The 26,611-nt window shown below is 48.4% G+C and overlaps 1 protein-coding gene across 1 annotated transcript in view; it reads right to left on the minus strand.

The window, feature by feature from the left end:
- The window catches only part of LOC138498547 (maestro heat-like repeat-containing protein family member 1), a 262,370-nt gene extending 237,064 nt beyond the window's left edge, over window positions 1–25,306 (minus strand). Inside the window, exons 1-2 of the mRNA XM_069622325.1 lie at window positions 25,171–25,306; window positions 21,681–21,776 (exon numbers count right to left, since the gene is read on the minus strand). Of these exons, the coding sequence (XP_069478426.1) occupies window positions 21,681–21,692 (12 nt within the window). The 5' untranslated portion in view covers window positions 21,693–21,776; window positions 25,171–25,306. The remainder of the gene's footprint in view (window positions 1–21,680; window positions 21,777–25,170) is intronic.
- Between the last annotated feature and the right edge of the window lie 1,305 nt (window positions 25,307–26,611).

The raw sequence follows: 26,611 nt of genomic DNA on the forward strand, positions 1-26,611 counted from the left end.
AGTGGACACTTATAAGTCTTTGAGGAGGGAGGCAGGCTGGTGCAACATGCCTTAGACAATGGTAGAAGCCCTGTTAGCCTTTCTGCCGAGAGTGGACACGCAGGAGGTGAGGAAACTGCAGGTTTCAGGAAATGTTTATTTTCAGAAAAAGAAGGTGGCGGCCGAGGTAGAGGTTTGGCTCCTTTTCTGTCATCCATCTGGGAAAAGGCTTGTGGTTGAAAGTGACTAAGGTTTGACTGCATATGTTCCATGCCTTGGAGGCCTGGAAGTCCTATGGGTTGTTCGAGGCTGGCACACCCGGTGACAGTCGTGTAGCCACCTTGTTGCACGTGGGATACAACCGCAAGGACGTTTGGCATACTGATAGGAGTGATAGACGCAGTACTTAGTACATCAGGCACACTCGTAGCAGGAGCCATAACAGGCACATCTTGAACTGCAGCAGTCATTCCCTTCCTTTGGCTATTAGCACCCAACTGGTGCTGCTGCTGGGGGGCCGTGCCCGTCCCTTCCCTCGGGCTCATACGTGATCCGGCAACAAGAAAGCTGTCAAGAGGCTGATCCGAACCGGACCCCAGATGCGAACCACCCAGCCCGCTATCCTGGTCGGCTACTTGTTCGGTGACTGGGCCGTGGCGGATGGTATCCGTCTCCCTCTCGTAGTACTCCAGGCAAGTCCAATGGCCTCGCATGTAAGGCTCTCCCGAGTCATGATCCAGCTTGATGTTTCTGAAGTGAGAGCTGGCAGAGGTTTCAGACTCAGATGTTGCATCTTCGGGAGGCTCTGATGCTACAGTCAAGCAGTTGGGAGGATTGTCTTGTGAAAAAGGCAGGCAATCTGGTGATCCCCCTGAAGCATACAAAGGGCAGGCTGGACCTTCATCGGTAATAAATGGTTGGGATTCAGGAGGAATCTCTGGAGCAGAAGAATATGCAGCAGGATCTGACAGTGTAGACAGGTACACCTCCGATATTGGCCGTGAGGCTGAGCAGGATACAGGTCTCTCATGAACTGAAGCCATACTAGCAGTAGGCTCTGGGACCGAAGACATGCACTTAGAATGTACTACCGGAGGCTCCATGGCTGAAGGATAATCTGCTGGATGAGTCACTGTAGCCGAAGACAGGCATGCCAGAGGAAATTCTGAGGCTGAAGGCATGAAAGCTGGAGCCATCTCGTTAGCTGAAGACAAACTTGTCTAGGTCTTTGGCACTGACCACGTACATGGTGAAGGCTCTTGAGTAAATGGCAGACAGGGCAGTTGTTCATTGATTGAAGACACGTGTGTCAAAGATGACTGCAGAGCTGTGGACTGGACAATAGAAGAGTCAATGGTTGTAGGAGGACAGACTGAAGTCCCAGAAGTCGACAGACACATTTGTGGCTCAGGAATGGAAAACACCTTTAGGGCAGTTGACTCCTTGGCACCAGTAACCAAAGACTGAGCTGTACCCCCGCAGTCCCTCTCCTTAGTGGATGGCACAGAGTCTCTTCCTTTGTAGAAGTCAATATCAACCAGAGGAATCACCATAGTAAAGTCTCTGTTAATCAGGATTTCGTCAATTGTCCATTCCTCTGTCTTAGCTTCTGAAAGTGGCAGATTAACAATCAACACTTCAGGAATCGTCTGCCAGGTTTTTGGTTCAGTATTCTGTGGAATGAGTCCATCAAAATCTGAAATCTGTACTGTCTCTGACTGTTCGTTGTGACCAAAATTGGCAGAAGGAAGAGCGAACACAGAGGTAGCATCGTTTTCCACATCAACTTGAACGTCTACTTCAGTCTCAGCAGCTAGATCAAGAGCAGAACCTAAGCCTACAGTAGTGACCGATTCTGTGTATGCCACCATTGTGGATTGTGTTTGGAAATCAGAAGCATGTATGTGTTCAAGCTCAGAATTATGACAATCTGCTACACGGGAAATTTCAGGTAAAGGAGTGGCTTGTACATCTTCAGCTAACTGCAATCCCTGACAAACAGCAGAACAATTGTCAGAAACTGTGCCCAGATTAAGCGCTGTGCTAGAAGAAAGACTTTCACTCCCAATAGATCTAACATATTGACAAATATCATGGTTTACCAAAGTCTCTGCACTCAGGGGCTGAACAGTGTTCACTTCATCAACATCAACGGATAAAGTCTGAGGTGTAATCAGTAAAGAGTGCAAGGTCTTATTCTCTTCTTGTAAAGAAATGAATTCTTGTCTTAACTCCTCAAGCTTAGCTCTTAGCATGCCCTGCATTAACTGTACAACACTATCAGTAGGCACAGGGGGAGGCATAGTGGCATCAGGGCTGGATCCTGCACTAGCAATCTGGATGTGCACTGATTGTACATTGTCATCTACTGCTTGCAGGTTCTGTGATTTATACTTTCTCTTACCAACTTGGTCTGTGTTTCCCTTAAGCAAACTATTGACATTAGACCTCTTGGCATTAGGGACTACAGTATGTACTTGTGCAAAGGAGTATGCTTTAGACTGAGGGTAGAAAACAGAAGTTATGCAAGGAACCCCTCCATTCTTTATGTTTGTACCATGAAACTGTTCAATCTGAGGTGAAGCACAACTGGAATCATGGGGTTCAACAACAGAGGTACTCTTGTATAATAAGTCTAACAGTGTGTTGTTTTCTGCTGCTAAGGCTTGTGCTGACATAGAATCTGGATCAGAATAAAAGACAGAACTAGGATCAGGCAATGTGAGATGTGTCATCCTGTGGGAAAATACTCTGCACGTAAATGCCCATTCGTGACAAGGAGTTCATTTAAGTCAGGACTAGTGATTTGATTGTCACAGGTAAACGTAGGGGAAGCTTTCTGTACAAACTTGTTAGAGGCCTTGCTGCCTTTCTTTCTTAAACTTGCCATATTCAATGGGAATTTAGGGCTGGTCATTCTGTTAGGATTAATCAGGTGAGTACAAAGGCAGCGAATATGGCAAGGGAAATGTGCACAAAATCGCACAGTGAATAACCTTGAATCAAACAACGTGCACACAAGAACCACGACTCATATATACTAAAACCCCAGGAGTGCAGATAGAGTGAAACAATTTACCAATATATGAAAAGGGATGTGGGGTAAGCACTTAGAACCTCCTTATGACTGAAAGGAAAGTCGGCAAACTCCTTACCCACTATGATATTACAGATACTGACAGCGCTAAGCCCACGTAGAGGGCAAGCAAGGACAGGATCTGTGTGCTGACACTCTGGATGATACAGAATAAGGAACTTAGAAACAGTACTCACGAGAACCGGAAAGACCACTTGAATGTCAGGAAACCCACGAACCCAGTTGATCAACAGGGACCCAGAAGGCTATAACAGCAATGGGTGGAGGATAACTAAATACCTAAGACCTAAGTCAAGGAGCAAGTAGGAATTGTGATTAAAGAAATAGTGAGGAAAACAAAAGGCATTCACACAGGGACTAGTTACAACAGCACCCCACATCTAAATAATCAAATGGGAAATAAATGCAGAAGTGGAATGGAAAACATGGAATGGATCCCAATAGGAAGTAAGGATTAGGAGCAGGGAACATGATATCACAAAAGGAAACCTTTCCCATCCATCCAAGGAGAAAAGGCAGGAAGCTAAATCTAAAAAAGGAAAGACTAATGCAACAAGTTTTTCAGTAGCAAAGGATAGCATCAAAGAAACAGAAAACACAGGCAAATTGGGCTGCATCAAAGGGTAAAGCACAGAGAAAGGCTGCCTGCAGACAGAGGAAGACAGAAAGGGAAATCCAAAAAGTAGAAATCAATTAAGCACATGAATCCGAAATCCAGGGCGGAGGAACAAGAAACAGGAACTAGGAACTAGGCACAAAAGCTAGGAACAAGGAACAAGGGACTAGTCACAACAGGAACACTGCAACGATGACCAGCGCTGGACTGAAGCAAACTGAGGCTTTTAAAGCTGCTTAACGAGCACACCCCTCAGGTGTGCCGCCTGCTGCACCTGCAGCTACAGGTGTTGCCTATCCTCCACTCAACCTTGTCCTGCAAGGGAGGAGGTGAAGCAGTGAGCCAGGCATTCTGGGAAGCATAGTCATTTGATTAAAGTAGCATGCTGGCTGCCAAAAACCTGGAATGTATCCGGAAGGGAAGTAACTTGGAAAATAAGGTTTTAGCGCTCCCAATTCATCACAGCACTGTAGCATTAGGTTCGGAGGAAATGTCCAGTAGGGAATAAACCCCAAAACATGCCCCCAAGTGGCGGGAACGGGAGCAAAGGGAGCGAGTCGTGACACTATTAGCGCCATGGCTCATGCCGGTAAAATACCGGCACCGCCTTGGCGGAAAGGGGATTTACCGCCCCATTCCAAGGTTGAAGGGGCGGTAAATCCCCTTTCCGCCATTGCCCTTCCTCAGGGGAAGGCGCTAATTACGGCACTGCAATTTTGCGGTGCCGTTATTAGCTGCGAGGTCCCTTAGCGGGTTGGATTTTAACGCCTGCAAAAAGCAGGCGTTAAATCCCCCAACCCGCAAAGGGACCTCGTAGTAAGGCGGTAAGGATTTACCGGTACCGGTATTTTACCGGTACCGGTAAATCCGTACCGCCATCCGTGTAATAAGGCCCATAGTCCCCCACTTGCTTGGCAGGACCTGAAGGGGTGGCTTCCAAACCTTCTCTGATCAAGGCAAGGGGCCCTCTCACTGGATGGCCAAAGAGTAACTCAAAGGGGCTGAAACCAACACCCTCTTGAGGTACCTCTCTAAGCAAACATCAGGCATGGTAGGAGGAGATCCCATTTCCTCCTTAGGGGCTCTTCCAAAGCGCCTAGCATACCCTTGAGAGTTTTATTAAATCTCTCGACCAGACCATTGGTCTGGGGATGGTAAGAGGAGGAAAACTTGTAGGCTACACGCATAGGGTGATAAACCGGGGATGTTACTGTCCTGGTTATGTAAGATGAAACCCCTAGACAAGCGATCAGGGTAATGGGGAGACGGGTCGATGGCGGATACACAAGAAGGGGTGAGTGAATGCTTCTATGAGTACTACCAGAGGTTATACGCAAATACAAAAGACGAGGAGGAAATGGACATTTCAGAAACACTAGCTGAGATAATCTTACGCAGACTCGGGGAAGCAGACACAGTGAACCTGGAAGCCCTGCTCACGTTGGAGGAGTTGGAACGCGTGGTCCAGGCATTACCCACTAACAAGGCTCCGGGGACAGATGGGCTCCCTAGTGAGTTCTATAAAACATATAAGGCCTCATCACGAGTTGGGCTGTATTCCTGGCTGTAATACCGCTGACTGTAATAGCCCTAGCACCAACCAGTCCGGTGGTATTACCACCGGATCCCGGGTTGGGCCTTAATGGTAAATCCCCATTCCTGATTTAGCGCCCAACTCATGATAGTGCCAGCCCTTAAATGCAGCAGTAATACAGTTACTGCCGCATTTAAGGGCTACAGCCCAACTCGTGAGAAGGCCCATAAGGTTGATGTACTCCCACCGATGCTGGCCATGTTGAACGAAGCATTCGACAGGGGTAGGCTGCCAGAGTCTCTCCGGGAAGCAATTATTATTCCCCTCCTCAAGCCTGATAAAGTGAGCACACACTATGGATCCTATAGACTGCTATCGATGCTTAATCAGGATAGTAAGATCCTCACTGCTGTGATGGCGAACAGGCTGAGGCCAGTGATAAACAAACTGATACACCTTGACCAGACGGGATACGTCCCGCGTAGGTGCATCTCGGATAATCTTAGGAGGCTTGACCATGTCATAGACCGGATGGAGGGGAGCCCCCAAGAAGTAGCGATTATCTCGCTAGACACAGTGAAAGCCTTCAACTCGATCAAATGGCCGTGGTTGATGCTTGTCCTAGAGGCGTGCGGAATGGGACCAATCTGCAATGGGCCCGGCTGTAGTACAGCGAGCCGATGGCAAGAGTCTGCACTGGGCCGATCACCTCGGAACGGTGGACCTTGAGCAGAGGCACGAGGCAGGGGTGCCCCTGGTCCCTGATGCTTTTCATCCTGGCCCTGGAACCCTTGGCGACATATCTGAGACACAAATACGGAGAGGTGGGCATTAGTATGAAAGGGGAACGGCACCTGATATCATAGTATGCAGACGACATGCTGCTATATTTAACCTATCCCAGAGAAAATTTGCAAGATTTTCTACAGGTATTAGACCGGTATGCTATAATCTCTGGTATAACGAATAATCACAAAAAGTCTGTAATATTCCCCCTAGGTAGATACGTAGGTGTCATGACTCCTGCCCCTCATGTTCCCAGCCCTCCAAGATGTGAGGCTGGAGCCAGGCCACGATCACCTACATGGCCCTCAAGGGCCTCTCCATCCCTCAAAAGACCCACTTGGAGTCAGACTTGGCGCTTGTGGCACCAGACTCACTCACTCCCATAGGAAAACATTGGGGATTGGACTTGTAGTGCATTGATGGGGACGAGATGGATGCCCCCACATATTTCGGCTCCCAGAACTGCATGTGCGGTCTAGTCTTTTGGTTGTGGTTCAGCCCAGAGGCACCTCGGATACCCAGAGACTTTTTAAGCCACACCCAGGCTGAGAAACATGCTTTGTGTTTTCTGCACCTGCAGCGTGACACTCACCGTGTTCGGATCGGTCTCCAGTAGGCATGCATCTTTCTTCTGCGTTCAGCTCCTGCAAGAACAAGAACACCGTTAGGAACAGCCTTACCTTGCGGTGCTTCTGCCCACCAGTCATCGCTCCTTCTGTTCTGCGGGCATCTTCGGCGGTGTCATTCCCTTCCCGGCACGCTGCTTCCTAAGGAAAAGGGAAAAGAACAGAAAAAAGGCATTAGTAAGCATTCTGCAAACCTTCGCTTATTTTTAAATACTGTACGAGCTTCACACGCTTACCTGAATCCCAGCCACTCTGGGGGAATTCTGTCTCCGGAACTTCTCACCCATCTGCAAGAGGGAAAAGACACTCCAGGTTAGCGTGGAAACATCTAGAGGCGCTGCATACCGCGCTTACCCACCGCATTTGTTCTTCATAACCGGCATCCAAGCTGAAAACGTTGCGGCACCTAAAAGACACAGAAAAATAACTCAGTTCAATGCAAATACGAAAGGGGTGCATCGTGCTCTCACTCACCTTCAGCGCTACTCATCTCAGCAGCACGCTGCCATCCCCGGACGCCGGCCATCATCTAAGGAAGGAAAGGAACGAAGTTAGAAAACTGTTCAAAAGACTCATTACTCTTACCTGTCAGACTCTTGCCAGTGAAGTAACTAGGCAGCAACGACCCCGCATCAATCAACGTGCCCCTGCGCTGAAGGCAGGACGGAGACCACACTATCCAAGAAAAAAAGGTGAGCTGTGGATCAAAGGGAAGGGTTGGACCCTGGGGAAGAATAGGGAGTTAAACTCTACCAATCCTGTGTTTCAGGCCCAGTCTCCAGTCGAATAGCCTCCAGGGAAGGGTTCGAGGTCGTAAGAGGTCAGAACAGGCTGAGTGACGTCCCCGTGGATACCAGGTGAGCGTTACAGTAGGGATACCTCAACGAGAGCTCCCAGAGCTACAGATAGGCTGGACAACTACTACATTCAGGTATCTAGGAGTTGATATATATCACAAGGTTGAAGAGGAACATAAACACAACAAGGAGAAGGGGGTAGGAAAAATTGAACGCAACATGGGATTCTGGGTCCGGCTGCCACTGACTATGATGGGCAGAGTATCACTGCTAAAGATGATAGTGCTGCCCAGATTACTGCACTACTTCGCAAACGTCCCATATATGATACCTAAGTGGTTATTTACCAAGGTAGAGTATATGTGGAGGGTTCATTTGGCATAACACAAGGAACAGGATAGCACTTTGGAAATTACAGAACCCATATGAGTAGGGAGGGGTCAGAGTGCCTAATTTTCAGGTGTACTATTTGGCCGGCCGACTCCAGTACGTAGCAAGATGGCTATCTGAGGGCCCCACACCAGAATCTACACTGTTGAGGGAGGAAAGCACACCATTTTTCCTGAATGAGTGGATGTGGCTGGCAGAACCACCGAGGGTGGGAGGGTCTGCATTATTGGATCTAGGGATGAAGATTTGGCATAGAGCCTGCCAAGTGATGGGATGCCTGCTACCTTGCTCCCCACAGGTACCATTAGTGGCGTTGAAAGGGAAGATACGTGATTGAGGAGGACTATCAGAGATCACTTCGAACCGGTGGGAATATCGACTGTCGGTGATAGTTGGAAGGAAGGGGAGAGGATAGAATTCAACGCACTGAGAGAAGATACGGGGTTACACGGCAGACAATACATTACATACGCCAGGTTCTAATATTAATAAGGAAAACATAGTCGGAAGCGGAACTGACCCGACAGATGGAGAATGCTATAGAAACGTCCCAGGCGGTGTCTGACGGTGGTCATGAGGTCTCACGAATCTACGAACTTATGATGGCCAAGGTCGGGAAGGAGGTGGTTGAGTTAAGGCGAGACTGGGAGGGTGTAGGGAGGGAAACAATAGGGGACGGGCTATGGGTCAGAATGCATAATTACCATAAGAAAGTGTCAAGAAACCTGAGACTGCAGCAGATCCAATTATATGTCACCCATAGGGCCTACATGACCCCAAAGGCAAACGCCAAGTTCAAGAACGCTGGGACACAGACATGCCCGAAATGTGGGGAGGTGGATGCAGGGATGGTACACATGTTCTGGGCATGCCCCGAAATAGCAAAATTCTGGAGAGAGATAGCACACCTCCTGGCAGGTAAAGGGATAAACTTAGAGGTGAAGTCTCTGTGGCCGTGCTTGGTGGGTGGGTTCTCATGACCGCGCAAACTCAAACATGTAAGTAAACTTAAAGATCTGGCATATATCTTGGCTAAACGCAGGATAGCAATTGGTTTGAAGGTGAGTGGCAAACCAAACATAGAGGCATCGTGGCGGGACCGCCTGAAATGGGCAGATGCAGAGACAGTGGTGTGCAGAGAGGCGGTGGCTAGAGGGGGGGAGAAGGAAGCGTATACACTCACAGCATGGACACAGTTGGTGGCCTCATTGTCGGGAACTACACAAGAGGAACCTGACGGAAGTAGTTCCCTGGGAAGTGCCGAGGATGACATGCCCATTAACGTATAGGGGGAGGTGGCGGGATTGTGGGGCTCCAAGGGGAGGGTAGGGAGGGGAGAGAAGTTTGGGGATTGTTATATGAGCAGCGTGTTCTGGTGCAATGTATGTTGAATAAACCAGTAAAAATGTATTAAAAGAAAGAGAACTTGTAGGTTACTCCACACTCTTTCCACGTGGTTTACATGTAACTCAAGATGAAGTTGGATCCTCAGTCAGAGACAACCTCCTTAGGGAATCCAACACGGGTGAAAATGCCCAGGAGAGCCCTGGCAACCACCTTGGCAGTAATAGTCTGATAGGGTATAGCCTCGGGGCACTGGTGGCATGATCTACAAAGACCAGGATGAACCGATGCCCACCTGAAGTGGGAGAGTCAAGGGGACCGACAATGTCAATGCCCACCCTCTCAAATGGTGTGCCAACCTCTGGCATCGGCTGCAGTGGGGCAATGACACTGCCTCCAGTCTTGCCATACAACTGACAAGTTGGACAGGTCATGCAGTGGGACGCCACCTCTACTCCCATCCGGGGCCAGTAGAAATGGGCAGAGAGTCTTTGCTTGTCTACTTCATCCCAAGATGACCAGCAAAGGGCACTTCATGTGCCAACTGCAATAGGAATGGCCGGTAAACCTGGGGTACCACCAACCTCTTGAGGGCACCAGGTTCAGGCTTAGTTGAATCACTAACAAGGAGCTCACCCTCCCAATAGATCTGGAATGTCCTAGGTACTTCTCCCTGTGCCTGGGACAGGGCCTGTTCATTCAGACCCTCAAGAGAGTGGCACTCTCTCTGACCCCTACAGATTTCCGCCCGGGAGGGTCCCCCTTCAGCTAACAAGCATTGAAGGTCGGGGTGGTCCTTTGGGTTGAGCACCTCTCCCGCAGGAGGGTCTTCCGCCTCATATCACTCAGGAGTTGAGTTTGGGTTTGCCATTAGATCCAGCCCGTCCGGAGCATGAATCCCAGTGGGTGCTGCAGGGGCAGCAGGAAGATAAGGGGTCCCTTTCGCAGAGGCGGCCTTCTTGCTCTTCCTTCGTCGTACCTTGGGTTTCCCGTCGGCGAGGGTACCGGACTCGCAGCCGCACCCGGTGTGACTTGTGATCGGGTGACTGCCGCAGAAGCCATGGGTAGACCATCCGAGATCATCCCCATTTCCACCAAATCATTTCCTAACAAAATGTTAGCAGGCACGTTGTCCTGAACCAGGACAGGAAGCTTTGCTGTCTTGTCTCCAATCGCAATTTTGACTAAGGCTACAGGCGATAATTAGGGAGGCCCACCAGCTAACCCGGTAGTTCTCAGAGGTGCACCTACATAGTCCTCTGGCTTGAGCAGGGTCCTGTCCACCAATGTCATGCTTACCCCAGTGTCTCCCAAACCAGTAGAAGGCTGCTAATTCAAGAGGACACTTCTCAAAAACCTACGGGTGTTCTGTTGGATTGTTGCCAGTACTTCTGCGTACTGGTCCCAGGCCCCAAGGGACACTAGGGAAATCTCTACAAGAGCGCCGAATGTGATCCCAGTAGAGGAGAGGAGGACAGTGGCCTCCACCTCAGGTACGGAGTAGGGGTAGGTCAGGCTGACAAGCCTGGACTCCAAGTGCCATACCCTTACACTTGGGGGTCACCCCTCTTGTGCTCCAGACCCAACAAGTGCCAGGAGTGTGGGTACGGTACTGGAACCACTTGGACCCTGCTTTACAGCAGGCGGACCACTACTCTTACTCCCACCCACAAAAGACTGATCCCCAGTAGGTTTTTGGGTCTTGGGAGAGGAAGGTTTTGGTTTACCCGATTGTGATTGCTTTTGGGACTACTCAGCTTTCTGAGAGGACCCCTTTTCTTTGTTCTTGTCCTTCCCACTGGAGTCCTTAGGGGATAGCCGGTGGGAGAACCACTTGCCGCCAGCCTGGCCAGTTTAAAGAGATCTAAAATGTTCTGGTCAGCAGCATACTGACGCAGCTCCGGTGAACAGGCTTCCAAAAAATGCTCAAAGAACAAAAGGTGTGATAATTCAACAAATGTTTTCACTTTGTAACCATCAATCCACCCCATCATGTTCATGTGTGCACCACTCACCCAGTCAACCCAAGACACATTCTCTCGTTTCTTAAATTCCCTGAACCTTTTAAGGTATTGGTTCGGTGTCTTGCCAAACTTGGCAATCAAAGCACACTTCATGCACTCATACGGACCCCTTTCTTCCACACTCAGTTTCAGAATATAGTCGTATCCAGTCTGAGGCACTCTGCTTAACAAACACTTAGCCCAATCTCTTTTATCAACATCATGAATTGCACAAGCCATCTCAAAAGCTTCAATCCATTGGAGGATATCAGAACCTTCTGCATACACACCAACCAAATATTTCATAAACTTGGTGGCTCGGGACCTGACACTCTCAACTGGTTTCGCTGAAGTCTCCACTCTAGCTTTCGCCAGCTGAATTTTCTGGTGCTCAGTGCCCCTATCATTAACTCAGCTTCTGTTTCCAACTTTCTGTATTGAAAGGCTAACTGTTCCTGTTGTAGCTCCAATTTTAAAAGTTCAATCTTCAGGGCTTCCCCCTGAAGAGCAGTACTGGGATTCCGACCTGAAGCAGCAGCAATGGGGGTGTTCCCAGAATCAGATTCAGTAATAACCCCAGGGGCAGAGTCTTTATTGGTTGCATTGCCCCTTCAAGAGCTTCACAATCAGTCTGGTAGTCCACCAAGGCAGCTATCAGCTCAGCCCTAGATGTATCCACAAAGTCTAACTCCCTGGCTTCGCAAGCACTCTGGAGAGCCTCTAAGCTCATCCAAGTCAATTTACCATTTGCAATAGAGTCCATTGCCTGTAATGTAGTTATTCTGTACACAACTAAACCTCAAATTAACAAAGTGTAGATATTTTGTAAGTGGCAAGGTTACACACTGATTCTTAAAACTATAATCATCCCACCGCTGCCACCAGTGTAAAGTACCGGAGGGGGGTGTCTGTTCTCCTGCTCTCTGTATGGCAGAGAAGAGGCACAGAGGACCCCAGCCAAGATTCTCTATAGGGTAGCTATGGTCGAGCAATCAAGGCCTAGCTTCTCAGGAGGGGATGCAGGCTGGTTCTTAAGTACAGTGTAGTGCCTAAGCACCCACAAAGGAATGTCTACACACTATGTTAGTTAAAACACAGTCTTTATATAAATAAGGTTCAAGGTTATATACACAATTACGATAATACTTTGTGCTCCGACAATTCTAAAATGGTAAATATATACAGTTCTAGGTGGTACCATGATTACTCTGTTTCCATTAAAATGCATCAACTGTACTCAGTTCAAATAGCATACGAATTAACACAGCAAAACGATATCAACCATAGACTTAGGACGAAGACAAGTTGGTTAGACACTTGGCAGAATACTGAGCCCCTACCGTCAGGCACAGTTCTGAATGAGGATCCCCCCATCTGGGCAACCTGTAAATGAAGATGCACTACAAGCCCAGTCCATATATTGTCTATTAGAGTCTTATCTTCTTCTATAGTTCTGCAACCCAAATGTATCTTGTGTTGTAGAGTTCTTCGTTGGGGAATCAACGGGTCCTTCTTGAGTGTGCTCCCTTTCAAGCAGGAGCCACGGGTCGTAGAACTTCCGAGATGAAGAAAAGGTGAACATTGTCGTTGAGGCAGCAGCTTCGGTCATTGTGGTGCTCGTTGACCATCGGTCGCAAAAACGTCCTGCAACAGGGGAGGCGTGCGGTGCACCTCAACGGTGATGGTTCGTTGCTGCAAAGAGTCAGTGAAGAACTTTGGCCCAGCAAGGGCGTCAAGTCATCAGCGTCTGGTGTCAGCGAACGGGACGGGACCACGGCTGGCTTCAGTAGCTTCGTCGGCATCTCTGAGGTCTTCGGGTGGTGGGGAAACCCACCGGTGGATTCTCCTCGGTCGTCGGCGGCCTTGGCTTTCTCCGGTAGGACAAAAGCGGTCGACGAGGGTGTGCAAGGGAGTCCTTGGATAGGCAAAGGGTGCACGGTGGCTCCGGTCGTCAATGGTGGACTGCTGTCCGGTGCTTCTCTTTGTTCTCCTCGGCGGTCCCCTTCTCTGGTTGGCAGCCTTTTGTAGGTCGGTCTACCAGGGAGCTTTGGCAAAGATCAGCTGGTGCACGATGGTCCCACGTAGCTTGGGGAGAGGTCTCCTAGAAAGGTCCTCTCTTGGATCAGTTATTGAAGGCACAGCAGCTTTCAGATTGCAACGAAGGGAACAGAGGTTCACCTTCTACTTCTGGCTCGGCTTCGAGAGTAAGCATCAGTATCAACTTCAGCTTCTGAACGATTTCTATCAGTAAGAGGCCCCCAGATATACTGTTGATCTTCCATTCATTCGGCTAGGTCACACTCAGGTCATATGTGTTTATTATGCTTCTGTGCCTTTGTATACTGTGATAGTGATATTGTATATGTGTGTAGTGTCAGAAGCACGGACGTATGTTTGTATGAATTCTGTGTAACAGCCCGCTGGAAGCGTGCGCAGTGGTCAAGACCTTACCCTAACATCCCCAACCTATCCGTAACCTCTCACTAAACCTATTTCCGGTTTCCCCACTTCCCCTCTTCCTATCCAACCATCGTCACCCTAACCCCCCTTCCCTGTTGGGGTTGCAGAGCCTTGTATAAGCATCGACTTGCAACATGTCCCAAAACTGTAATGGCGGTGCTTGTTTCATGCCACTCCTGAGCCTCAGAGCTGTGGACCCTGTCACAGAACTGTATGCAAAGTTATGTTATTTTGCAATGTAATATTTGTGCATAAATACAACTGGCCAGGTACTTTCTGGTGTCATCATTTCGCTGTAATGCTTATTAATGCAACTCTATTTTCATTTTTGGTGGCAACGAGTAGAAATGCCTTGAGTCTGGTTCTGCAAAATAAGTATTTAACTATGTGATGTTTTTTTAAAAAAGAACAAAAGGAATGTTATCACTTTCTCAAGCGTTTACACAAAACATAACATGCAACAGACATATGAACCCTCCATAATTTGCATTTTCTGTAAAGTCGTGAATTGACGCGATTCACGGATGATGGTTTGAGGGCCACTTTTTTTGAGGTGAGGGGTGGGCCACTTTTTTTGAGGCGAGGGGTGGGACACTTTTTTGAGTGTCCAGGCCTATTTCTTGTCCCAGTCCGACCCTGCTCATGGGAGGGAGAGAATAGCATGCCAGGGACCTCTGTCCTAGTCCCCTACCACTAGGCTGGCAAAATAAGTACTACTTCAAGGCTTGACCCTGTTTCATTCCATTGTATCCAGCGATTTCTCTTCCAACCTCAACTCCCCTCTAATTCCCTCTCTCTTAGCACCCCTTTCTCAGCTACAAGTAAGCACTAAATAGGAAACCTACATATATTCAAGAATTTAGAAACGGCTCCAATAATGTATTTCTCGGTCTTTTACTCCCCCAGGCCCTTTTGAACTGTAACCTTCACAAGCTGTAGCCATGCACACATATTCTACCACAAACTTAAATTTAATGTATACATGGTAACATTTGCTACGGATCCTATTTGCACATCCTCGCTTCCAACTCGAGCTGTCCCACTACTTCCATGTGAAGTCCTCCGCAGCCCCCTGCTGCCAGGTCCACACTTAACAAATACAGACAGAAATTAATAGGAACGCGCATTGGCACCCGCGACTGGAGTGGAGGAGGCGTTGTGTGATGGGGAGATGGTGGGGGCGTTCTTTTTGGATTTGGAGAAGGCGTATGATATGGTGTGGAAGAATGGGTTGCTGGTGAGACTGTTGGAGATGGGTGTGAAGGAAAGGATGTTTCGGTGGATTAAGGCGTTTTTGGCTGACAGGACCTTTCAGGTGAGAGTGAGGGGGGGGTGTTGTCTGAGGTTTGGAAGATGGAGAATGGGACACTGCAGGGGAGTGTGATTAGTGCGATGCTGTTTAATGTGATGGTGGACGGGTTGATTCGGGCCTTGGAGGGTTTCGGGTGTCAGGTGGATTTCTTTGCAGATGATGGTGTGTTATGGGTAAGAGGTTGGAGTTTTTTGTTGGTGCAGAATCGGTTGCAAGCTGCGATAGTGCGTATGGAGGAGTGGTGTAGGCAATGGGGCTTTTCGATGTCTGTGGTTAAAAGCATGAGTATGGTTTTCTCAAGGAGAAGAGTGCAGCAAGGGTTGGACTTGGTTTTGAAAGGTGACAAGGTGAAAAGCGTGGAAGAGTTTCGGTACTTGGGGTGATTTTGGATAGGAAGTTAAACTGGAATTTTCAGGTGAATGGAATGGTGGATAAGAGCAAACGAAGGTTGAATTTGTTGCGGGCGGTGACTGGGAAAGAGTGGGGTGCTCAGCAGAAGTGTCTACGAATGTTGTATAAGGGGTTGATTTTGAGAGTGATGGATTTTGGATGTCAGGTGTCAGTGGGTTTCACGGCGAGTCAGAAGTTGCGGTTGGACAGGGTTCAGGCAAGGGCATTGAGGGTGTGTTCGGGTGTGATGAGGTCCTCTCCAGCGAATGCGGTTCAGGTGCTTGTGGGGGAGATGCCGTTGGGGTTGAGGAGGGATGCATTGAATATGAGATGGTGGGTGAAGTGCAGTGCGAAGAGTGTGGCTCATCCGGTGCGTGAATGTTTGAAGTATAATTGGAGGTTTGATTATTATAGGGATCAGTGGAGGAGGAAGGGGGGCACTTTTGGGTTTCACATGTGGGAAAAGGGAGCGCAGTGGGGTGTGGGCGATTTGATGACTGTGACGGATACGGATTTGGAGAGATGGCCGAGGTGGATGATGGGGTCTCCGAAGGTGTGTTTGGAGTTAGCGAATGTGGTGTCGAAGAAGAGAGGATTGCGGGGCGAGATCAAAGCTTTGGGTCAGACGTATGTGGCAGGAAAGGAAGGATGCAAGGTGATTACGGATGGTTCGAAGGATCCTGTGTCTGGGAGAGTGGGTATGGCGTATTATCTGGAAAGCACTGGGGAGTATAAAGTGGGACAATTGACGAATGATGTGTCAATTTGTACGGCTGAGTTGGTGGCGATTGCATTGGCGATTGATAGGGTGTGCGAGTTGGGGTTAGAGAAGGTGGTGATATTTTCAGATTCACTGAGTGGGTTGCAGGCGATTGTGGCGGGGGATGGTGATAGGAAGGACGTGATTATGGACATCAGGAGGAAGATTGATCGGTGCGTGCACGGGGGAATGGATTTGGAGTTGGCATGGGTCCCCAGTCACAATGGCATTTTCGGTAATGAGTTAGTGGATCTGGCGGCGGATGAGGGTATGAGAAGGGGAGCGGTTGATGTGAGATTACCTTTGAGTGTGGATGCGGTGAAGGCGGTGGTGGTGAGACGGGTCATGGATGAGTGGCAGGAGAGGTGGGTGAGTGGGGTGAAGGGCAGGTGGATGTTTGGTGTTCATGGGAAAGTGTTGGTGAAGGTGGATGCAGGGAGTCTGGAATGGAGGAGGGGGCAGGAGGTGATGCTGAATCGGTTGAGGATAGGGCATGCGGGACTGAATGATTGTCTGTTTCAAGTGGGGAAGCGTGAGTCGAGGGATTGTGCGGTGTGGGGGGTGCCTGAGACTGTGGGATATTTTCTGCTTAGGTGTGAGAGACATGTTGAGGAGAGAGAATTGATGAGGGTTCGATTGTCTGCGCTGGGTGTGGCTGAGCTGAGTGGGAAGATTTTGCTGGAAGGTGACGGGGAGAGAGGCAGGAGGAGGAATAGTGTGATGTTGGATTTTGTGAGGCAAACGGGGCGGTGGGAGGAGTTGTGAGTTTATGTAAGCTAAGTATTGATTGGTGGGTCTGGTGCACATCATCCTTTAGGATAATTAAGAAGAAGAAGGAAGAGGAGGAGCCTCGCGAAGGAAGAGGATGTTACTTAACGGAATAAAGAGCTACCAGAAAGACATACCGTGTCTGTCATTATATATTAATTCGAAATGTCAATAACAGCAGCTAGAGGATGCACATGGCCTGCTCCTCTTGCAGCTACAGTATACGTTTTGCCTGGGCCCACTTCTCCCAGGGCACTCAATTTTACCTCTACGTTGGGTTCTACGGAAACTTGAATGCTCTGTGCCAGCTCTTTCCATGTCCCACAGGCATCACCCTTTTCATTGGGTGGGAGGCTGCCCTCTCCCACACCTACTCCTGCTTGGCGCTAATGGTGTTAATGGCCTCCAGGAGGGCTCACCAAGCTTGTACCATCCATTAGCCCTTATTGAAAGCCCATGCTTTCTTTAGGCCTTTCAACATAAGCGTTGGTTCAGTCCCCTAGCCTGCAGCACCTAAAGCCTCCGAAATTAAATATTACAACTCAAACGTTTAATTAAAGGGCTGGATAACATTTCAGAGAAATTTCCCCTCATATCAGTGGTCGAAGTGAGTGGGAGTGGTCTGGAGCGGTGCTCCTCTACTTTTTTAAATGACCTTTTACAGCTCCTGTACTTTTATTTTAAAAAGAAACCGTTCCGGAATGGTTTCATTTTAAAATAAAAGTGTAGGAAGAAGTTGAAACTTGCACTTTTAGTGCACTGCACTGAACGTTCTCTTAAACAGCAGGTGCAAGTGTTTGGGTGGGTGTATTTTGTGTGGGAGGGGGCGTGGTGATGGGATTTTGGGGTGTTGATGCAGGCCAGCAGGGAACATAGTTCCACTACTTCTTTTTATACACTTCGACCACTGCCTCAAATTTGTCACATGAATTCATAGACACGTACAAAAATACGTATTTTAAGGGCTTTGAAATTGACATGTAGGTGCCATGGGTGACCATCTATAAAAGGAATATTTTACCAACTACCATATGTAAAAAGGACTTTGAAAGGCACTGAGGAGTTCCATTCATTATTTCTGACAGAACTCCTTTCTGATTTGCCTTATGCTTACAATAATTAGTAGAGGGGCTTCGTCCAATTTAGAAGTGCCTTGTCAAGCGCTTTTTGCAGCAAAGGCAGCAGTAGAAACCTAGCCTGTCCGTGAAAACAACAGTCCTGTCGATTTGTGGCTCCGTTGCTTGGCAAAGTTTACAAGCAGTGGGAATGACCAAACCTTTTAGCCAGATAAGAGGTTCCTAGAGACATCTATCTTTGCATTGCTGTGGTATCGTAGTAGGGTACATGAAGAGGATGGTGTGAGTGGTTGGCATCCCACCCCCCACCACCACCACTAGTGTGTAGAGAGTGGAAGGCATTTGCTTACTCCCAATTGAAAGGAGAATGAGGTGATGTGCCCTATGAAATCCCTCGTTAGAGCAGAGAATGGCCTAGTGTTGTTTTCAATGAGAGCCATGTGTGTGTTTCTGTGTAATGTTCTGCATAGCTGCCTGTGCATCTGCGTACACTACAGTGAGAAAGAGGGAGGAGCCAGAAAGCTTGTCATCGAAATTTGCCATACATTAGTTGCATGGTCATATTGACCATGCTCTCTCGCTGTCTGCAATAGCCAGGAAAGTGGCTTGCGGGTAGAGAAGCTTCTGCTTTCTCCCATGGGGCCGATGGGAGGACGACCTTTAGAAAGGATTGGAGTGGCCTGGCGGGTCCCGGCACAAAGGATTAATATCAGGCGCCGGAAGCACAGTAAAGTCTCCACGCATGAGCAGCGACGCACTCCAGCCTTCCTCCCAAGCCCCCTCTGCACGAGTCACCAGAAATGATGGTAGCACAGCTTGGCTGAAGTAGGTTTGGAGAACAGTCGCTAACTAGTGGAACACATGGCATTGTTTTGCCAGTGGAACCCATAAAAAGTCTTGGCCGAAGAGGGTGTCCAAAGGGGTCAGGGTAGGTTACCATTACCTCGATGTCCACTCTGCCTTGGCCCAGCCCTTATCCATGATGTGTCCCACCACCATACAGGAGCCCTCTTACTACTTCTAATTTCGTTAGGCCACACCCCCTCAAACTCCCGCCTCCGGGCATAACACCCTGCCTTCCCCAAGACCCAGGCAGTTTATTCCTGCCTTTGGGCAGAGACTCTGCTTCTGTCACCCCGCCCCCTCGTCATAGCTGGGGGGGATTTGTTGTCTTTCCCACCGCCTCGAGGGTCCTTTGTGGAGCAGGGACCTGCTCGGTATGGCAGATGTTTTCCGGGGGGTTCTTTGAGTATGGGTGGGGAGCCCGCTCCCTCCTACCACTGCCGGAATAGCCGGAGGGTGGCCGAGGTCACCCGCACCAGTCGGGGGTGGGTTTTGTGGGGCTTCGGGGAGTGGCTCGCCCTCCAGGTGTGCATGGCCCGGGGTGGTCTCACCCCGGGCAGAGGTAAGCGGGAGTGGGGGGGTGTGCTCTGTGCTGGCTTGATTGTGTGCACCTGGCCTCCCGGGCTGGGTTTGTGGTTGCCTAGCAACCTGCCCTTTCCCCCTGTTGCTGGTAAATTTGTGTGCAGGCCTCTAATTGTTTTGTTGCCTTCCTCCTCTGTGGGCCTGATCTTCTGGTTGTTGGTGCTGACGCCATGGGGAAGCGTTCTTCCAAGTCTCGCCATGTGGATCCTCGCTCTCCTTCACTTTCCAATTCCTCTTCTTCTGGTTCTAGGGGAAAGTCTTCACCTACAACCCCTGTTGCTCCATATCCACAGGTTCTGGAAGGAGTCGTCTCTGGACTTCGAGGCTCCTATCATTGTGGGTCCCTCCCTCAGGTACCTGCCTCATTGGTGGCTCCACCTGCCCAATCTGTTGGGGTGGTTCCTGCTTTGTCCGCCCTCTCTGATCATTGTTACCACAGATGCCAGCCTGGTGAGGTGGGGAAAGGTGGCCTTGGGTCTGGAGGTGCAGGAGAAGTGGCCCCGGGGGGATGCATCCAAGGTCCTCCAACTGGAGGGAGCTCTTAGCAGCCTTCAAGGCTATGACGTCCTTTTACCTGGTCTTTGTAGGGCAGGCTGTTCTCCTCTGCTCGGACAATACTGTCACTGTGGCATCTATCAACCACCAGGGGAGCTCTCGGTCTCGGTCTTAGGGTCTCTTGCTCTTCTTCTCTGTACTCGGGTGGAGTCTCATCTTCTGTCGCTGTCTGCTTGTCACATCAGGGGCTGGGACAATGTGGTGGTGGATTGCTTCAGCCGTGTGTTCCCCTTGGGGGAGTGGGTGCTGCGGGAGGTGGTCTTTCGGAGGATCTGCAGGGTTCTGGGGACTTCTTGGATGGATTTGTTTGCCTCTCCCCTGTCTGCGAAGGTCCCCTGGTTTCTCTCCCGTTTCCCTTCTCCAGAGGTGTGGGGGTGGATGCCCCAACCTCCCCATGGCCGCTGGGGCTCTTGTATGCCTTTCCGTCCTTCCTCTCATTCAGAAGGTGTTGCTAAATATCCGGGCCTCTCCAGCAGTGGTGAATTTCATTGCTTCGCTTTGACCTTGCAGGTTTTGGTTTCCCCTTCTCCTGGACTTGGCTGTATCCCCCATGTTGACTCTTGCTGGGAATCTGGATCCATTGGTGGGCCCCCTACGGGTAGAGGGTCCCAAGAACTTGGTCTGGGGGGCTTGGAAACTGAAAGGGCGCACTTAGTTTCTGGGGGGCTCTCTGATGAAGATGTTTCTCACATTCAGAGGGACTGGCGTCTTTCTACCTTGAGGGTCAACGAGAGGCACTGGGGGTACTTCATGTCTTGGTGTCTGAGTCATGGCGGTTCCTCCACCTTGGGTTCTGGGGCTACTGTGCTGCAGTTTCTTCAGTATCGGTTTAACTTGGGTCTCTCTGTCTCATACCATTGGGGGTCCAGCTGTGGGTGGTCACTCCTTGGTGGTTTGCCTTCTCCGGAATTTTCGCTTGCTCGGCCTGTCCTTGTTTCTGGGTTGCCCTCCTGGGATCTCCCGCTGGTCCTTTAGGCTCTGGTGTTTTCTCCTTTTGAGCCTTTGAAGTTTCCCTTCGGATCCTCGCGCTAAAAGTGGTTTTCCAGGTTGCTATCACTTCAGCGCAGCATTTGGGGGAGCTTGGTGGCCTCTCCTGTGAGTTTTCCAGGTGGCTATCACTTCAGTGTGGCGTTTGGGGGAGCTTGGTGGCCTCTCCTGTGAGGCACCCTATCAGGTGGTTTCGGGAGCCTTGGGGAAAGATGATAGAGCAGAAGAAATTACACAAAGGGTGCGAGCCAGTGCTGTGACAAGATGTGCACAATGGCAGAGCTGTGGCTGCTTCCGAGGAGAGTAGTCATTAGTAAGTAAAGAAGCCATTGGCTACGGGCAGGGCCGTTCTTAAGGTTGCCTCTGGCAAGTGCCGTCCGCCTCCAATCCCACCGCCTCCAGATCTCAAAGCCCACCTGTGGTATGGCCCTAGGAGCATATACCAGACGCATCCACCAGCCTAGCTAACCTTCAGTATTTGCCAACACACTGGCCCTGAAGCTGTGCCAGTACATTATTTAAAATGACTTCTTGTATTCACATTTGTAAAGGTTTAGGTTACAGATGTGAAAAGCCTTGAAGCTTTCACTTCATGTGAAAATGTTGCAGCAGTGGGCGTCTAAATTCGTGCAATGGTGAAAATGGCCGACTGTCTTATTTGAGGCAAGTGCATGATGCAAAAGCAGACAAGATCATTTCCCTTCTGCTTTACAAAACATATATTGTAATAGTTACACACTGGCATGAGATTAAAACCTTAATGAAAAAAACTCACCCAGGAAGGCATCCTGAAGCGGGATCTCGAACCTCAACGAAAACCGTAGTTCAAGTGGTGTGCTGGTCGATGAACAATTCACAACACGGTGAAAGGCTAAAAATAAAACAGTAGACCAAGAGAGTCAAAATGGTTGCAAATAAGAGTAGACATGTATTATTATAATAATTATTGTTACTATATTATCATTTGGCATGCCAAGGCAGGTGGTATGTCTTCATTGGAGGAAAGGTTACAGTCAGCAGGACTAATCAAAATGGGGCTGTAAATGAATGGATGAATGGATGAGTGGAAGAACGAATAGATGCCTTACTGAATGCATCCGAAAGCTGCACCTTATCCTGTGTGCTAGGACACCGCAAAGCTCGGGGTGATCTAATAGGATGGTGCGACTCATAGCTGGGAAGGAGAGTTGGTTTTTCCCTTTTCACATAGTGTCAGGGAAATAGTTGACATTTCACCACCTAGAAAGGGTGTCAATCTTGGAAAACAAGCAATAATAATATTTGGTGATTTACAGAGCCCCAAATACTGCACATTCTGATTTCAGAGCACTTGGTAAAAGGTGTTATCAACTGACATGCCATCGTTATAATCCACAAAATTGTGGTACTCGATTTAGGACCGCACGCGGTTGTATGCCATTTCATCCTCAGGCATTTCAAAGCCTGCAATTTAAATGTGTTTGACAGTTCATTTATTTTGCCCCCCCCCCCCAATTTCCCCCATCCTGCACCTATTTTTACCTATACCAAACCCCCCCAACCACTTATCTGCCCCTTCCTACCCCCCCTAAAAAATGTGATGAACTGTCAAACACGTTTAAACTGCAGGCTTTGTAATACCTGACGATGAAAGAATGTCCTACCCCGCAAGCTTGGGTCTCTTTCCCATTAACAAAGACTACTCCAAGCAGGTTGTCTTATTTGCATTGTGATGCAGAATAATCCGACAAACTACCTTGATGGTGATTTCCGTACTCCCAGTCCTTGCTCCCCCGCCTTCACAACTGGTCGCTGAGAACAGGCTTAGTCTGCCTGCTGTAGACGGCCCGGTATCACACAGCCAAAACAGAAAGTCTTCCTGCACATCAGCAGGAAGCACATTTGCAAAGCTTCCCAGTTTGGCAAGATTGATCCGGCCAGAACGGATCTCGCATTAAGCTGCCTCAGGGAAAGATTGGTATTATGATAAATCTTGTTCCCCTGAGATTCCCATAACTTAGAATCTTCGCCCTGAGATTCCCATAACTTAGAATCTTTGTCCAGGACAGGACCCGTAATCTAAAAATGTCCCTTGCCCTAACTAAGGACTGCAGAGGCAAGCACCATTGACAGATGGCGTGATGTCCCATCGCCCTAATGTTTCATATTATACAGAAACCTGTGCATCTTTGAAAGACACTGAAAAGGGGTGCATGCCACGACTAAGTGTCGCGCATCTCCAGCATCGGGATCTATCAAATGTTCCCTTATTGAAGGAAAAATATTGAAAAGCTTTTAATCCATTAAAGATCCAATACTAAAAAATATGTCATACTTTTTCGGTTTAGATAAAGGGAGCTACAAACCTGTACTGTATGCGGATTACACAATTCAGTGACTAAGGGACAACTTTGAAAGGGAAATATATATGATCTAAGGTACTTTGATGGCTAGAACTTGAGATTTCTCACAATACCATGTACTTATTGAGACGCTGTCAAAACATTTCAAAGCAGACATCTGGATGGTACAAAAGACACAAAAAGATGAGAAAGCACTGCAGGGTGGGGGTGGGGGGGATTAAAGATAGTCCTAATGTTTCGAACGGACCAATAACCCACATAATAACTCAGATATGTGTACTGCTGTCTTGGTATAAAGAGAACCCAAATGCCTTCCTCACTGTGTGGATGAGACAGCAAATGTCTTCAGTTTCCCTGCAAGTGAATGCGGCTGGCCACGGTGCTACCATGGTAACAAGCCTCCTGTGACTCATGCAGTGACCCTCTCAATGAGCTGATACAAGGCAATATTTCTTATGGTGGGAAGCCATATGCGCCTTGCCCATAGCACCTGAAGTGGTATCTCATGAGCACTTACTGGCCTAATAGTCTTTAGAGCAGATGGTGTGCCGTATTATAACTCTTTCTGGCTTCAGGCTAGGATAGAGAAAGACTTCAAACCCAAAACATTAAAAAGTAAAAGGGCCAAAAGACAAGCCTTCGGTAGCCTCACCCTGAGGATCTGTAAGAACACCCCACCTCAAATGAAGCTTGTTCCAACTTGTCACTATTATTCCATAAATAACTTATATATTTAATTGATTATGTCCTCCAACAGATAACGCCTTCATGGCTTGGTTTGGGTCAACAGTATCTCCTCAAGGGATCAAGGCAACCAATGGCCCATTTGTGGTTGGGAGAGGAAAACACACAGATAAAGACAATAGTATTCAGCAACACAAGATCTCTAGCACTGTTACCAGTCATACGTTTACATGGCTTGAATAGTACTCCATTGTCTTGAGCGGGCATGTATTCTCTCCCATCATCAGGTGGGACACGTGAGATGTGGGAGTGGGTGGTATTTAAAATTCCAGAAATCTTTCAAAGCACTACATTTAAAATGTTTGACGAAGTCAATGACTGCATGTCCAACTCTCGTTACCCAATATTAGTATTTTTCATACAGCATTTTCACATGGCTAGGAACATCTCTCCAGATGAAGTCGGCCCTCCCTAAAGTTTCTGCTATTAAACAAAATAAAGGGAATGCGTGACAGATTCGGTGATGCAGAAGGCCACGTTCACATTGCACAAAAGCCTGTGTATCCCTGATAGATGGCGGTGAGGGAAAAATGTCTGCTAAATGTCTCCAACGTTGGGATCTTTTAACAAATGCACGTCCTTTTAAATGGCCACTGATTTCCGGTGAGATCCAGCTTGTCCTGTGGCTGTGCCAGAGCACGTGCATCTATTGGAAATCCACTGCTAGTGAGTGGACCCATACGCTAGTGGACCCATAATACCACTTGGAGGAAGGTACAGGGAAAAGACAATATTGACAGCATACACGATATCTTAAACTAGTGTCCATGAGGGAATCCTGCTTCAAATGCCATGGGCTGTATTAAAGACACATTATAGAAAGCAGTAACCTTTAAGGAATTCCATTAAATACATAATGGTATGCTCTACTACCAAGTATTCTTAGTAGGATTTCAAGACGTTTCAGCAAAACTGTTTTTTTTTATAAGGGAAGTGTGTGAATAAGAACAACTTTTCAACACAGGCTAAGCAAGATCTGTAATACCCTCATGGCTAAACCCTGGATTTGTAAACTAACACCCTTTTTCCTGGACAAATAAAATACAAGATATACTCATACAACTACAAAACAGGCTCACTGATGGCTATTAGCGCTTTACGAAAGAAATACGAAAAAATCAGAAAAGACGCTGGGGAGATGGTAAGGACATACTCATGGCCCCCAGGCTGTTCACTTACCAACTACTCTCAAAGTGGTCTTCTTCGGTACTCACACGGGCTCTTGCGAGAGAAGCTCAATGTAAGCATCTACCTAACCACCTTGCTCGCACTGTACTGAGACAGCTACTGCCTCGGGTAACACTGGCAAGTAGCTGGTGGCCTCTGCATTGCCATGGCAACAGGCCCATTATGACTCATCTCACTATCCCCTCATTCACATCTGCCTTAAATGGGGATGCAGGTAGGACATGCTTGCCTACTTAGGAGTGTAATATTTCTTCATCTGCCAAGTCTGTCTTTTATCATTACAATTCAGATTCTTCTATTTTGCGGACAGCAAATCATTATTTTATCAAGAACATAGAGGCTACTATCAAGGTCAAGCCAGGATACAAAATAGCTTCGGGCACCAAAGAAAAAGTGTCCCACATTCATAACTGCCAGTGAAGGACTTTTCGCAACAAATTGCTCGAAGTGCAGCTGGGCGGACATTTCGGGTCCAACTGGTGGCATATAGTGCATTATAAAGCAGCTTCAGTGAGTAACATAGGTCACAATGATGATGTGTGCAGGGCTCTATCTCACCAAACGACCAGGTTGTTGCATGTAACATGCCCTCACTGGCCCAGTGTTTGAGGCATTGCCTTACTGTCCCTTATGCAAGTGCCAGCCTGGCTGTTATTACACAAACCTCTTAAATTAATGTTTCTCAACCTCCAAGCAGCGGAAAAAGACATCAGAGCCATAACCAGAGCAAACATCTCAGTGAACACCAGGGACGGGATGACAAATAAAACCAGAGGATGAAATAGTGTACAAAGTCCCACAGCATTCTTGTGTGCCAGTGTCTGGAAAGGTGATGAGAACTGCCCAACCCCTGCAGAATCCATATCAGGGGAACCCTGTGGCACTGCCCTTCAACAGGATGTTTTCCAGGCTGCAACAGAAAATAATAGCAAGGGGAAGGATGTTCCATCTGGAGCTGAGCCCTGGCCCTGCCCAGGCAGGAGCCGCAGGTAGAAACGTGTCTTAGGTCTGTGACATCATGGACCTTCGCACCAGCCATCTTGACTACTCTTAGCTCAGCTCAGGCTCCACTGACACACAGAACACTCATTCATTACACGCAGTAGGATCACCAGCCATCCCTGTATGCACTCAACTTTCTCCAAGCATGCATTCACAGCCAGCAGCACAAGACCCAACATACCTCATGCAGCTCTCATTCAAGACACAACACAACTCTCTTCACAACACAGCACTCATTCAAGTCACCCCAAACAAACCTTGCTTTCGCATCCCCGATTCAGTCCACCCAAATAGCAATGGATCAGATGCAGACAACCACCGCTAATACAGCGTAGAAATGTGTACAACTACAACACAGTGCAGGGGTCGTGCCATCACATACCTTAGTACAGAGGACAGATATGACCTTGCGTGAAGCCTCGTGATCCTC

Source organism: Ambystoma mexicanum, chromosome 5q, assembly GCF_040938575.1.
Source record: "Ambystoma mexicanum isolate Mex_15411 chromosome 5q, UKY_AmexF1_1, whole genome shotgun sequence".
In the NCBI taxonomy this organism is placed as follows: Eukaryota; Metazoa; Chordata; class Amphibia; order Caudata; family Ambystomatidae; genus Ambystoma; species Ambystoma mexicanum.